General features: G+C 39.6%; 1 protein-coding gene across 2 annotated transcripts in view; it reads right to left on the bottom strand.

The window, feature by feature from the left end:
- The window catches only part of CDC5L (cell division cycle 5 like), a 36,149-nt gene extending 22,200 nt beyond the window's left edge, over positions 1–13,949 (bottom strand). The window contains exons 1-10 of one of the 2 annotated variants that reach the window (XM_030037798.2): positions 13,771–13,949; positions 11,263–11,366; positions 9,614–9,775; positions 8,620–8,747; positions 7,661–7,760; positions 7,198–7,416; positions 5,954–6,098; positions 5,649–5,837; positions 4,021–4,169; positions 1,226–1,388 (exon numbers count right to left, since the gene is read on the bottom strand). In XM_030037798.2, coding sequence (XP_029893658.1) covers positions 1,226–1,388; positions 4,021–4,169; positions 5,649–5,837; positions 5,954–6,098; positions 7,198–7,416; positions 7,661–7,760; positions 8,620–8,747; positions 9,614–9,775; positions 11,263–11,366; positions 13,771–13,815 — 1,404 coding nt within the window. In that variant the 5' untranslated portion in view covers positions 13,816–13,949. Of the gene's footprint in view, positions 1–1,225; positions 1,389–4,020; positions 4,170–5,648; positions 5,838–5,953; positions 6,099–7,197; positions 7,417–7,660; positions 7,761–8,619; positions 8,748–9,613; positions 9,776–11,262; positions 11,367–12,876; positions 13,182–13,770 lie in introns of those variants that run through there. The other variant, XM_030037799.2, reaches the window with a different exon arrangement.
- Positions 13,950–14,425: the final 476 nt, after the last annotated feature.

Below are 14,425 nucleotides of genomic sequence, written 5' to 3'. Positions count from 1 at the left end.
GTTTATGCACTATTAAGGACAGACACTAAAAAAACCCAACAGACAGCTTTCTTAAAGATAGCTAATGAAATCGTCAAACAGGCTGAAATACACTCAAGTAAAACAACAGCATGGCACCTTTGCATCCCAGTAGTTTCAGTACAAGAGCAGAGACTCACATAAATACCTTTCAAGAAATTGAAAATAATGTGAAAATGTGTCCACACTAACGATGGACACAGGGGTATTTGCAAGACTAACAGGAACTTTTCTCCTTGCAGTTGCTCACAAATCTGGGGATTGTGGCACAGTACGAATATCAGACAAACAGCACCAGATCTGGAAACCAGTGGACTCCAGCAGGAAATTTAAGCCCCAGTTTTCCTTCTAGCAGCAAAAAAACCTTTTTACTATAAAAAGGCTAAGACAGAACCAAAGTAAGTATAAGGACATCAAATAAACCTCATCCTTCGAGCTAAGAGAAAATCTGAAATTCTGAACTTGAAGAGTTATTTTTGTGAGAAGAACATGCCAGAAACTTGAAGTGGATATCCTTCACTAGCCCCAAAAGAAAAATGTCAATAGCCCTGGTGGGAGATATCCAAAGCCGCAATTAAGGCTGCAGAATCAGCCACATAAAAGGAGTTCCCAAGGTGCTACCTATTAGGTATATGCCCTTTTACACTGTGTCTAATTGGCAGGGTACATCTGGCTGAATCTCCAAGAATGGAAACATCTGTTGTCAAAGGCGATGAAAGAATCTGGATGGGACTCAGATTACTGGATATCTCAAAACCAAGTGCTCCTAATGGCGAAAATTAAACTCCTTTAGCTCAATGTTGTCAACACGACAGACTGATGAAAAGGTCCTGCAGGTAAATCGGGAAGCCAAGATGACGAGGGATTTGACGGCTGCACAGGATTGCAAGAAAAATGAATCTTTGCTCCAGATATATTTCCTGCTCAGCTTCAAAGATACAAGTAGGACTGAAACTTAACTATGTCTTCTTTGACAAATAGCTTTAGAGCGCTTTTACTGAGCACACTGAAAGCCAGTCTAAGTGGCAAGATTTCTGTTCTTTCAAATAAAGACTTGATTTTATCAGGTGATGAGTACAGACCTGTAGACAAGTGGTAGAAATAACACTTGCTTTTATTGTAAAATAAAGTTCTGTTCAGGAGATGAGAACTAAAGATCCTGAAAATTAATAAGAGCACTGGTTTCCACTTCTTAAGTACTTCTTACCATTTGTTTTGCATAAGATGGGTCACTGTAATCTGCCATTCCCTCTTCTGGGTTGATGTTCAATTTATCACGCAGTGGAGTTCTACCAGGAGTCGTACCAACCACAGGTTTAGGAGTTAGTCCTCCACGAGGAGTTAAGCCTTCTGGTCCATGAGAAGGTGTTCTAGAGAAAGTGCAGATACAGTAATTTATTTTTTTCCCTAAAGAGCTCTACTTACAAAAGTCGGAATGCTGCAAAAACTTACATAAATACTGTTAATAAATTCAATCTAGATTTTCTTCCTGGGAGTCAGTGAAACTATAATATGCAATTAGAAGAATCAAAAAAATAAATTGTTTAAACCTGTCAAGGTGTAACCAAGGACCTGTCAAGCTGAAATCTAGGTACATCATTACGTTAAGAGAAGTTTCAGGAGCTACATCAACACAAACTCCCACTGCTACTTTTGAGAGAAGAGATTATCCAGTCACCAGGCACTATTCTGGGATACAGTCATCAGGATTTAATTGCAAGCTCTGATTTCCCTACCACCTGTGGCAAGTCATTCACTCTGAATTCATCTGGCTTAACAGCTGTCCCATCTTACAATTGAATGAATCACTCTGAAGATGCCTCTCTGCTTTCACTGATTATTGAAGGAGTAATTACATTACAATAATTACTTTTAAGCACTTAAGACTAGGCAAGACAGATTAAGTTTTAAGATTCTGTGGGCCTCAGTTGTTTTTCCTCTAGACTGGGAAGAAATATCGTTCTCTATCCCAATAACCTACTACATGAAAGGCGTGCAGACATTGTCTTGGATATAGTCACAGGTTTTCTGTTGCCAACTTATAATGAGGTTTCACATAGTGATGATGATAATAATAAACCGTTAAAACATTGTTAAGTGTCTCAAAGAAAGGGGAAAAAGAAGGGAAAGAAGGGGAAAAGCTTTTAGAAAAAAGCCTACATTATGGTACTCATCTATGCTTACGTAAATATTTTCAGACAGTAATAACAAGTTATGTGCTGTAGACAATAACCCTGGCAGAGACAGACTGGACAAGATGATTAAATACATCATTTCCACTACTAGTTACTGTAATTCTGTAGTGTCAGTAAGATGACATAGTGGTGGACAAACACAATTGTATATAAGGCCTGACACATGCTACTGGTCCTCTTTTAAAGGGATACAACAGTGTCTTATTTACTGGGTATGTCTGTGTGAGGCAAGTGATACTTTCCTCTTGCTTGAGGTTGTTCACCGATTTTTATGAACTCTCATTTAGGACAACAAATACAAGCAAAATGAAACACCCGCAAAAAAACAGAAAAATTAATTTTTATGTTTTCAAATGAATGTTTCATAGGATCTATTTACTTCGTTGATTACTAGCAGAATTAGTTGTTTCTTCTGGAAACTCAGCATAAAATTTCCAAGTAAGGGTGTTGTTTTTTTCTAGTTGTCTCAGTTCCATGCAGCGTTTAAAACCCTATTACAATTTTCAACTTAATACCTTTTAAGAAAATTCTTATGACTAGGATGTGGGAAAAAACCCAACAAGACAAAACAAAAAACCTAATGCAAGGCAACAACCTCCATAAAAATCTTACAAATTTCATACCATCATAGGGTAAAAAAGGTGTACTAAATTTAAATATTTGCTCTTTTGGTCTAAATAAGATGATGGCTCTGCTTCACTGCTCTGCCTCCTTAAAAAGTTATGGCTTCCCTTTATTTTATTTTTAACCACTTAATGGATTTTTTTTTTCTCTCTGCTCAAGGTCTTAGATTTTCATACTGATACAGCATTTCTGCATGCAAGCCAAGTTGATACATAGGTACCATATTTACATGTGCAAATCTGAACTTCAGACATTAAAAAAACACCACCACCACCAAAAAATAAAACCTGAACAAACAACAAAATTAGAATGTCCTTACATTTTTTAATATAAAATAACCCAAGTGAACAGCCAGATCACTCCAGGCCAAACTCTACATTCATTCTGCACCGCACTGACGCCAACAGATCTCCAGAAAAGGATTCGTTTATGTAGATCCAATTAAAAGAGCAGGGCTTTTGCACACAGCTTTTAAACAACAAAATAAAGCTGCTTTTGAAAAGCTGCCATAAAGGTCCCTTTTATTGCATTCTCCACTTTTCCTACTAGCATGATACAAGTAAAATTAGAACCTAAGTTGAAAAAATTGACAGACAAAATGTACCAAGTAATATTTTCTAGCTGTATGGTATTTGGCATTTGTGGGATATATATTTATTCAGGACTCACTGTAAGAGTTAAACCAGCAATTCCATACTATTTAGATTGGCAATATAAGAAATATTTTATTTTGGATATATACGGCTTATAAAATATTTACTCCAGCCTTTCAAAAATTCAGTGTGGGTTTGGCTAAGGGACCTCCCACACCTTCGACTCAGAGGTAATGCTTTGGAAATGCTAGGATCCACATACAGAATGACACTCCATCTTACTATTTATACTCCTGTATTACTTCAGTATAATTTATATTGCTCCAGACCACAGAAGACCTCATTTTGGACCAAAACTCCAGTGAGCTATACACTGTACAGGTATAGATGAAGATGGCATGGCTGAGCTTGTGAAAGACACAGAGAATGACAAAGTTGTACAACAGGGCTTGAAATAAAAGCAAGTTAAAATTTGTTTTGAAGCACTGATGATAACCTACTATTTCACACGTTGCAATCCACTCCCTCCACCCACCTCCACTAGATACGTGCTCAGCCAAGTACCCATGAGAAAAAAGAGTCTGCTTTACCTGAAGGGTGTGGAAAGCACAGTATTTGGAGTCTGAACAACCTGTTTCTGTGGTGTTACCCCCGAAAAGTCACTTTCATGCAAGGGAGTGTTAAGACCTCCTTTCAGGGGAGTATCCACATTTGTGAGAGCCATCAAATTCTGGGCTTCCTGTATAAGAGGCAACACATGCAGTACATCACTAAGACTTTCACAGTCACACTCTACTATACGCGTTTAACAGATTCAGTAGCAGTAAGAACAGCTGAAGAGTTATTTGAATATCAATCAGTTTGCGGAAAATGTTTAACACTTCTTAATTTTTAACACCCATACACTAGTATTTACAAACCCTACTGTTCCACTGAAAGGGATCATTTCCTTGAAATCTTCATCTCCAGTAAAACATATTATAAATTGGAGTTGCAAAAATGAGTGGGTTACTTAATGTTTCAAATTCCTTCAGTTTGCTAGACTTCATAAACCTCCAAGATTTATTAGTGACTGAATACTCAAGTCATCCTAAGGATCCTCACTTGCAGAGGGAACAACACACTTGCACTCTGAAATCCAACATGAATGAAGCTTATCCAAATTGCACTTCAAAATGAATGTTCCAAAAGAGATGGTTGCTATTCAGATTTTTGGTCCATGACTCAACTGGGGCTTTTATGAATAGCCTTCTATTTTTTATTTTATTTTTCCTTTTTACAACAAAGAATTAAGGCACTCTGAAAATGAGCTGAGATAATGAAACTACTGCATGTAGCAATTATCTTCACAGAAGACTACTAATCCATCTACAGAACTGTGTATATTCATAATACTATGACATATGTGATGTCAGAGTACTCCATTTGAAGGTGAATGTGACTGTTCCTGCAAACACTGCGCAGAGACTTAGGTCACAATCTGTAGAGTCAGGAACTTTTCCTTTTCTCCTATCATGAAACTGTTGAAATACAGCTCATTATCAACACAGAGGGGTTTTTTTGTTTTGTTTTGGGGTGGGGTTTTGTTTGTTTTACACATCAGCTGCACTGATTACATTTAGGCATTTCCTCACACTCAACAAAACATTACCCAACACCACCAGTTTTTGAAAGAACCCAGACATTCACACAGTCAGTGTAACACAACTGCAATTCAGAAGTTACAAAGGTTAAGTTTTTTAACAATCTTTGTCTTAAGTGGTTTTAAGCCAATAAAGAACTTGGAAAATATTCTTGCATTGTTGCAGTTAATTACATCTTGTTTTCTGAAATAAAAGCTGAACAGCAAAACTAAGTAGGAAACACATAAAAGACATTGTTTTAAGGACATGAACACCACATACATCTTTGATGCTGAGAGGTACCCTAGACAAGGAGAAATTACAAAAGACACCAGGAGAATGGTTAATGCTAAGAGTTGCACACAATATATAATACAAAAAAAAAAATAGTATCATAGCGTTCTGAAGCATGTTGACAACTGATCAGATAGAAATGGATCTGCTTCTATGCCTTTCAGTACATCCTGGAGATCATGTGTCAGTTCAAGTCCCAGTACCACACATAATCTAAGGAATGTTTCTATGGTGCTTACACCTTCTATTCAGTTGACCACTGCACTAGAACTAAAAGCCCATTCTGTATATTTATACTCTACCTGCAGGATCCTGTCTTGTGCTGCTGGAGTTTTGGGAGTCCTTAGTGCTATGCTGTTGTTGGTCACATTATATTCAGACAGAAGAGTGCTGGAAGCTGAGTTTGTAATTCCAGATTCCTCAGCAGTCTGGCGTGCAATCTCACTTGCCTGGCCTACTTTTACAACTTCTTCAAGTTCTGTATCAGATATCTTTAAAAGAGAAATTCCATGGCATAGTGAGATAAAATACAACCACGAGATTCACTTGATAAAACAGAAATCATTGATTGGCATTGGCCTTACAAGTTGTTTATTGAACAGCTTACCTGAGGAGCTGGAAGCACTAGTTTACTTCTTTTTTTGGTAAATTCTGACACTCCACTGGTCTGTAGAATAGCTGAAGGCAAGTCTGACTCTTTCTTCCGTTTCATATGTTGTTTGTCTTTTTTGCGCTCTCTTCCCTCCCTTTCACTGTCATTATGGATAAGAGAATCATTTTAGAACACTCAGAACATCTACAAAGTAAAACAAACAAGCAAAAAGCCTGCGCCCCAATCAAAAGTTGGATATGCTGAAATAAGACATGTTGCAGGAAGAGTGAACCACCTTGTAGTGCAGATGTTAAGTGATGAGATATGGTCTGCAGATCTTGCAGCAGAACCTACAACAAGGCAGTGTAATGCTTCTAAACTGTGGAATTAGGCAACAGGTGGTTGCTTCAGCTATAATAAACAGGGGCACTGGAGCAAGAAAAAAATGTCAGTCCAAGAATTCAGATAGCAAGAATCAGAGGATGTGAACAGTCCCTTTTTCTCCAGGGAAAGACAAACAACATCTGTGGGATATGGGAAGCAATTTCTCTTCAGCATTTATTAAAATGGTATTTTCTTCAAACAGCAATGGAGTCAGCCTGTGAAATCACAAGTTCAGTTTGAAGCTCCTGCCAGACCCTCTGAACTAACAGCCATACAGAAAGAATCAATTAGATCACAAGCTAATAAAGCAAATCATACACAGTACCGGACCTACTCTCTCAGTAAAAAGCAGTTGGCAGAAGTAGTGGGAAATGCAATAGTACAATTAAATATGTACCATACTGCTCATGATGAAGATGGGCATTTAATTTCTCACTTGCATGTTTTGGGAGTTTTTGGGCGGAGGGAAAGAAATCAAGCATTTAAGGAAATTCTACTTAAGAACAATTCCATCAAAAGTAATACAACAACAACAAGTAAAATCTACTCCTGTAAGAAAAGGACTGCAAATACACAAGCAAATCTACTGCTAAAAGAAAATGTACCTCAAAAAAACTTAAGATTTCAATTTAAAGACCAAGAATGTGCATGAGGAACTTTATTCTCATGGAAAAGAGGTCAACTAGACCTTTTAGAAACATAAAAAATACAGGAGACTGAAAAGGCAGAAGCAACCTGCAGTAGTTATCTGTTCCATGGAAAATACAACTCCTGCCCTCATTATATTTCAGACATTTCCAGGACTTAACACTTAGATACATATCTGGTTTTTTTTTCAAATATACTGTTCCTTCCTTAGTAGAACACACACTTACGATCTTAATTCTCCATCCAGGTCTTGCTGACGTAGCTTCCTGAAATCTGCATCCAGGGACTGGTAGTTTTCCTCTGATGTATCATAAAAACCAGGGGCAGGCTTCTTTTCGAATGGGATTTCTGCATTATAATCCACACCTCTCTTCTTTTTTCTTTTCTTCTGGATCTCAATTCCAGCAGCCCGAAGTTCTCGTCTTTTCTGGAGAGCAGCAAGCCGTCTAAGGAAAAGGTAATACTATGTGATTTAAAGTGCATACCTATAGGTGGCTCCTGTATCCTAAGATCTGGTACTACTTTTTTCAGTTGCTGCTGTGACATCTATACAAGAATGAAGGTCTTGTCACAAATGACTATCAAAAAGTCCGATTCTGCAATGACTTAACGCTGTGCCTGACTTTATGCATTGTAAATGCTCCAGTCAACAAAAGCAGTCCCAATATATGAAACTAAGCATAGGCTTACCTAGCTTCTTCCAACTGCTTCTCTCTTGCTTTTCTTTTGGCCTTCTTTCCCTGTGTATTAGCCAGACGAGCTCTAGCTTCAGACAGCATTTCAAGTTCATCTACAATAGTGCAGATAAATACAGCTATGAATTTGCACTTAAAGGATGGGAGTAAGGGAAAAAGTGACATTAAGATCAGAAAGAAATCTTTAAAAGCTGAATGAATCAATGCTTTTACAGGCATTCTGAATGATCACTAAATTAGTTTTCTCCAAGTTGCTCCAATGTATTTTATAAATCATTGCCCAGATGAAATGAATACTTTAAGAAAAAATGCCTAATGTTGAAAATAATTCAACTAATTTCTACAGTAAATCAAAACATCTACAGAAAGAGGCAAACTGACCACACTAATGAAATTATAATTTCATTTGCATCTTCATCGAAGAGTACTGTATTATAGAATTTGTTAATTTCATTTACATCCAGATTCAAGAGTGCTACGCTTGTGAACCTGTGACTATTCAAAAACACCGTTGCTCCACTCATGGAATTTTAGCAATGTTCGTTTTTAGTTCAAAATATTGCTATGTGCAAGGAGAAAAGCTGTGTTAGTCCTCCTGTGCTTCAGCAGGGATTCATCTGGGAGGTATGAGCTGATGGAAGAAGACGAAGAATAAGAAATAAGAATGAAATAAGAATGCAAACAAGCAGAGCAGTTGTCAAAGCAAAGAATAGTCAGTCATGGCAAGAGATGACAAAGACAGATGAAAAGCAGGAAACAAACCAAGAAAAGGAAAAGAAAACTGGAAAAGTATAACTGACTGGCCAGATGCAGAAATAAGACAAAACCTGTAAGAAAAAATGTTGGGGGGAGAGAGGGGGAGACAAAACAAACCCAGGGTACAGAGGCTGTGTAAAAAGAAAAAACAAAGAAATCAGATTTCTGTCAAAAGCAGTAAACAAACTCATATCTTACCTTCATCCATGTCAATAGGATCTGGCCTGGCTGGTTTGGTTTCTGGATTTGGATCAATTTCTCCAGGTTTAAGTTTCCGAGGATCGTCAGCAGTTTCTTCCTCATTGTCTCTCTGAGCAGCTTTGTCCCTAAAAACACATTGTATGTACACATCACAACTGGCTCTTTGTTTTCCTCCAGGCTCATAATAATCATCCCTTAAACGCCCCAAAGACTGATCAAAAAAGTAACCTTGTACTATGTATCATACATTAAACTTGTTATACAAGTACTGCAGAAAAGATGAACATGGTACAGTTACATAATCTTATATTAGACAAGAGAAAGAAGCCAACATAGTATTACATTACAACAATAAAATACTATACAAAATACAATATTGACAAAGCTAATAGTAGAGAACTCTCCTTGGGTAACCTTTAACATAAGGACAAGAATTCAAGCAGTGTGACAAAATGAACAATCGAATGTTTCCCATTATACTCAACCAATCACACCAGAATTAAGAGAGCTCACAAGAGAAAACGGCACTTTCCTTCTCTTCTCATGGCCTAACAAAAAGCTCTGTAGCATACAGAGATGATGGTTGCACATTCAGCTGTTTCAACAACATGTGTTTTATGTCTACATGTCTTTTTTATTCTCTCTCCCACACTCACTCATGCTGATCAGCCAGTCAAAAAATACCCAAATAAACCTGAAATGGAAGCCCACAGAAAGTATCAATCTTGACACTCCTCTAGCAAGAATGAGGAGAAGCAAGAAAATATACACCTATCGCTATTCAAGCCTGCTCTCCCAAGTTTCAGGAGCAGCTTCTTTCAAGCTAGACACATTGACTGAAAAGAAACAGTCCTTAAGGACTTGCTTACAAAAGGACTTGGTCAACTTGAAACCACCATACTTCAGAACCACAGGAGAAGGAAATTACACATCTATACAACAAACTCTGCAGATGTTCCTGGTATGCACCTCTAGTAAAACAGTAACTCACAGCAGAAATTCATAGTGTTCCAAACACTGTGCAGCAGTTCTTCCAATAATGGGGGCAATGGTCCTCCACTGGGTTGGCATGAGCTTGGCCAGATGCAACAGTTTCTCCTCCTCTTCCCGTGACCACTCTGTCTTTTTGATGCTCGGGTCTAGCCACTCATACCTGTTAAAAAGTGAAAAAATTAAGGACGATAGATCCAAGCTATCCACATTTGACTTGAATTAATTCAGAACAGTGTTTACCCAAATCATCACAATGAGATTTCAAAATCTTGTCATGCAAATTTAATACAGGTTTTCTTCTGTACAAAAGGATGTTACTCCAGAGTATTTTTATGACATATGTAGTGGACCTTTAAAATGCGTTATTTATCCACCACTCTTCATACAGTTATTGCCTTTCCTTCCTTTCCACATCTCTATTCTGGCAAAGTAAGGAGTCACAAAATTAATCCAGAAAAGGAAAAGTAAAAATTGCAACAACCTAACGTACCAAAAATGGTAGATTTGTTTTGTCTGGATCCTTCAGCAGTTATCTTACTAATCTTTAACTGTGCCAGTGCTGTTACCTTTATACAGAATTATTCTGATAAATATGTGCAGTTCAGTACTCAAGAAATCAAATCCGATTCTCAGATTTACACTGCATGTATTTGCATAAGTTTTAAACTTCTATTTCTTTTATATAAAGTGAAATTCCACAGTGCAATTTCTAAACATTCATTCTCAAGCCAAACTCTTATTATGGAAAATCAGAAAATTATCTGTAAGAGAGATTAATATCTGTGCTGGGATACAGTTAATTTTCTTCACAGTAGCTAGTATGGGGCTACGTTTTGGATTTGTGCTGAAAACAGTGTTGATAACACAGGAATGTTTTCGTTACTGCTGAGCAGTGCTTACACAGAGTCAAGGCCTTTTCTGCTTCTCACCCCACCCCACCATGAGTAGTTGGGAGGGGACACAGCTGGGACAGCTGACCCCAACTGACCCAAGGGATATTCCAGACCATATGACATCATGATCAGCATATAAAGCTGGGGGAAGAAGAAGGAAAGGAGGACGTTCAGAGTGATGGCATTTGTCTTCCCAAGTCACCGTGTGATGGACCCCTGCTTTCCTGGAGATGGCTGAACACCTGCCTGCTGACGGGAAGTGGTGAATGAATTCCTTGTTTTGCTCTGCTTGCATGCACGGCTTTTGCTTTACTTATTAAACTGTCTTTATCTCAACCCATGAGTTTTCTCACTTTTACTCTTCCAATTCTCTCCCCCATTCCACTGAGGGGGAGCGAGTGAGCAGCTGTGTGGTGCTTAGTTGCCGGCTAGGGTTAAACCACAACAATATCTTACAATATTACTTCATTGTTAATACTCACTGATTAAAAATGTGTAAGTATGGGGAAAAAAATCATGTACACAATTTTAAGTGATCCTCCATTTGCCAACACTGCAGTCACTGGCAAAGAGAATATTTGGCTACTTTTGTTCAATTACTTTCAAGCAATAGGAATCTGCAATATCCACAATAGCAGGAATGAAACAATCTTAAAACTATTGTTCCTCTGTAGACATAAATTAATCTGTGGTAATTTCTGAATTCCCACTAATTATGAATCTCATATTCTCAGACATGGCACTTCTCACTTACCATCTGGCTTTGCACTGTTTTGCTGATTTTCTATGCAATAAAGAAGCAATACGAGACCACTGGTTTTTGCCATATTTCATCACAGCTGCTTTGAGAATTTCATCCTTAAATAAAAAATAAAATACTGTTACGGATCACAAGAACTTGCAAAACAGAAAGTTTGAGCTTAAGCAGAGGAGAACACGGTAGATTTCATCTAATGGGCTGACCCAGTGGAAACAGCACAGCACTGCTACTTCTTTTCCACATTTTATTCTCAAGATGAATGAGGATTTGTATTTCAAAGGCCAATGAAATCAATAAAGATTAAATGAAAAAGACAGTGATGATTATTGTGGCCGACTTCACAGACCAGACAGAACTTCCAAAACCAATTCCTTTCAATGCTCTCTAAAGCACAGTTTTTAAAGTTTCTGTATGTCTTCCTTGGCAATAAAGAAGTAGGGAGGTGTTTGTCTGGTAATGACACAACATTTGGAAAAAGAATAGAATTGATAGATACCTCTGGGTAGCTTGTTTTAATAATACCATAAAATTATCTCTTTTTTTTTTTTGCATATTTTAATGCAAATAGCATGTTTACCTATCGATGGAATATGCTGTTAAAAAAAAGGAAGTATCACAAAAATAAAGTAACTTTATAGTAAGTTTCCCTTTTACAAGTAAATCTTAAAATAAATCACTTTAATGTTCAGAATGTAACATCCAAATGTGCTGATCCCAAAGCTTATAAACTTCTGGGGGAAAAAAATCCCCAATATGTAATGGATTCAGCTTGGGAGCCAGGTTGTTCGTATACATCAAAGTGTGCACTGAGATTTCACCAAAAGCTAGAAGTCCTATCAACTGTCTGTCAATCCATCCACCAATTCCTCTCTTCCCTCCCCCCAGATAAATAGGTTCATTATTTCTGGTTTCCTCACAGGCCAGAAAGTGGTATTTTAAATGCATCAAAGCTATTCTTGCAGCCTTGTCAACCACAGATGTTCCTCTTCTGTATCCAATAAGTACTTGTAGTTGTGTTCAGAATCTGTTCAGCTGTACCGTGCAGATGCTACTCATCAAGGACAGATACTCTGTCTAGCACAGACATCTCTCAGAGCACACAGCAGCTTTAAATGTAAGCTGATGATGAATTCTGGCTTGAGCTGCTGCAGGAAACAATTAATGTAATTTCTATTAAAAAAAAAAATAATAAATCCTCTCATTGTTTTAAATTTACTTGGTGTTATATGGCATACAGTAGCAGTACTGATGACATTAGCAGACTTTTTTGCAAGTAATCGGTCATTTTACAAATGACCTGATATCAAGCGGTTCTACTTTCCGTATTTTTAATGTTGTACATATAATCAAAATGTTAATCAAAAGAACAGCACTGAAGAGAGATAATTCATCTCTGGTACACAAGAACTGGTGAAACAATGATCTATTTAACGCACTGCTGTTTCTCTTAATAGCCACCAAAATTAGTCAATTATGGAAGACCATAAGAACGGGGTAAGCACACAGTGGTTCTTCCTATCCTCTGCTGGCCCCAATTTAGCTGCCTCCTGGCACATAGCTGATATGTCACAAGTGGTTAAAAGCACATATAGCACACAGTACATTTACCTTCTATTGTTCTTTCCTCACTGCTTTCTGGAACTACGTACATGCCTAGCGTTCACAGTACACAGTGGCAGAGTTCTGGATTTTACACAGTGTCGGGTACATCCTTTTGCTTTAAACATATATCTAATAAAACTGACATCCTTGATTTCTTGTGTTATTATTTTTTTTTCACCATCACTTGCAGTTCTGAAAGCATGTGACCGCAAAAGTGGGGAGAGTGGGGTGGGGTTTTTTGCTCTTTTTTTGAACAGCATGTAAATTTCTGTGTAGGAAACACTTCAAGCCGCAGATGAAGAGCCCATACCCATCTTCACCATTTCTGCATTTGGAAGAGTCTTCAAGGGCAAGGGATTCCAGCTCCCTCATACTCCTAGAAAACAAGAACCCTGCCTATGCAGTGTAAGACACACTCCAGCCTGCGAAAGGGACATCTCCGAGGACAACATAGCCCACAGAACCCCTCCAGCTGCTGTGGTGACAGTTTCTCCAGGGGGAAGGGACACGACACACACAGGGGCTGAGCCTCCTGCTCTCCCCAGCATGCAGCCTTCAGGAGAAACACCACCGATCTGACCTCTACCCACTAGGGCAGGGGGCGAGGAGGAAGCTCCAGGCTGAGGAACCAAGCCCACCAGAGCCACAGCGGCCTGCAGACACCTAGCCCTCCACACGCCCCGCTACCGAGGGCCCAGGAAGATCCCAGTCTCCCCCCCTCCCTTCGCACCGTTACAAGACGCCCCGCTCCATGAGGGCCCCGCGCATGCGCACTACGACCCCTCCACCAGCGCCTGCGCACTAGCGCAGGACACCCCCCACCTCCCCCCCTCCCCCCCCGCTGAGGGCCAAGCGCTTGGGGCGGGGGGGCGCGGAGGATTAAAGCGAGCAGAGTCCTACCTCCGTGTTCCGCCACACACCGCCTTTAATCATAATCCGCGGCATCTTGGCGGCGAAGGGGCTGGAAGTCCCGCAGAGAAAAAGCGGTGGGAGGAAGGGAACGCCGCTCGCCTCAGCGGGGCCGGCCCACAGCCGGCGCAGGCGCCCTGGGCGGGAAAGGCGCGCGCTCTGCGCAGGCGCACAGGGGATACGGGGACGGCCGCGCCGGGGAGGGGCGGCACGGCTGGCGCAGGCGCACAGGGGCGAGCCGACTGGCTGCTTTGCGCAGGCGCAGGCGATGCGCCGCGTCGCGTCGAACGGGGAGGTTTGGGGGAGGCGCTTTGCTCTAGCGCCCCCTGTGGGGCCGGAGGTGCGCACGGCAGAGGGGCCCGGGCCTGCTCTTAAAAAGATGAACTCGAGGGTTCATTAAATTCTGTCAAATTCCCCAAGGGACACAAACGGGGAAGGAAGGGGACGGCAGAAGAGAATCAGATTTCACCAATGTTACATTTACGGCGTGCTTTGTTAATCTGAGAAAAAACATGCATTTACTCTAGCCAAAATGGAAACTGAGGTAGTAGCATATAGTAATATACAGTAAAGAAAAATAAATTGAATTTCCTTTCTTCTGTTTTAGATAAATCTAGTTGGTGGTTAACCATATTGCAGCATGGTC

Source organism: Aquila chrysaetos, chromosome 15 (assembly GCF_900496995.4).
Source record: "Aquila chrysaetos chrysaetos chromosome 15, bAquChr1.4, whole genome shotgun sequence".
NCBI lineage: Eukaryota > Metazoa > Chordata > Aves > Accipitriformes > Accipitridae > Aquila > Aquila chrysaetos.
This window is presented reverse-complemented; position numbering and strand designations above follow the sequence as displayed.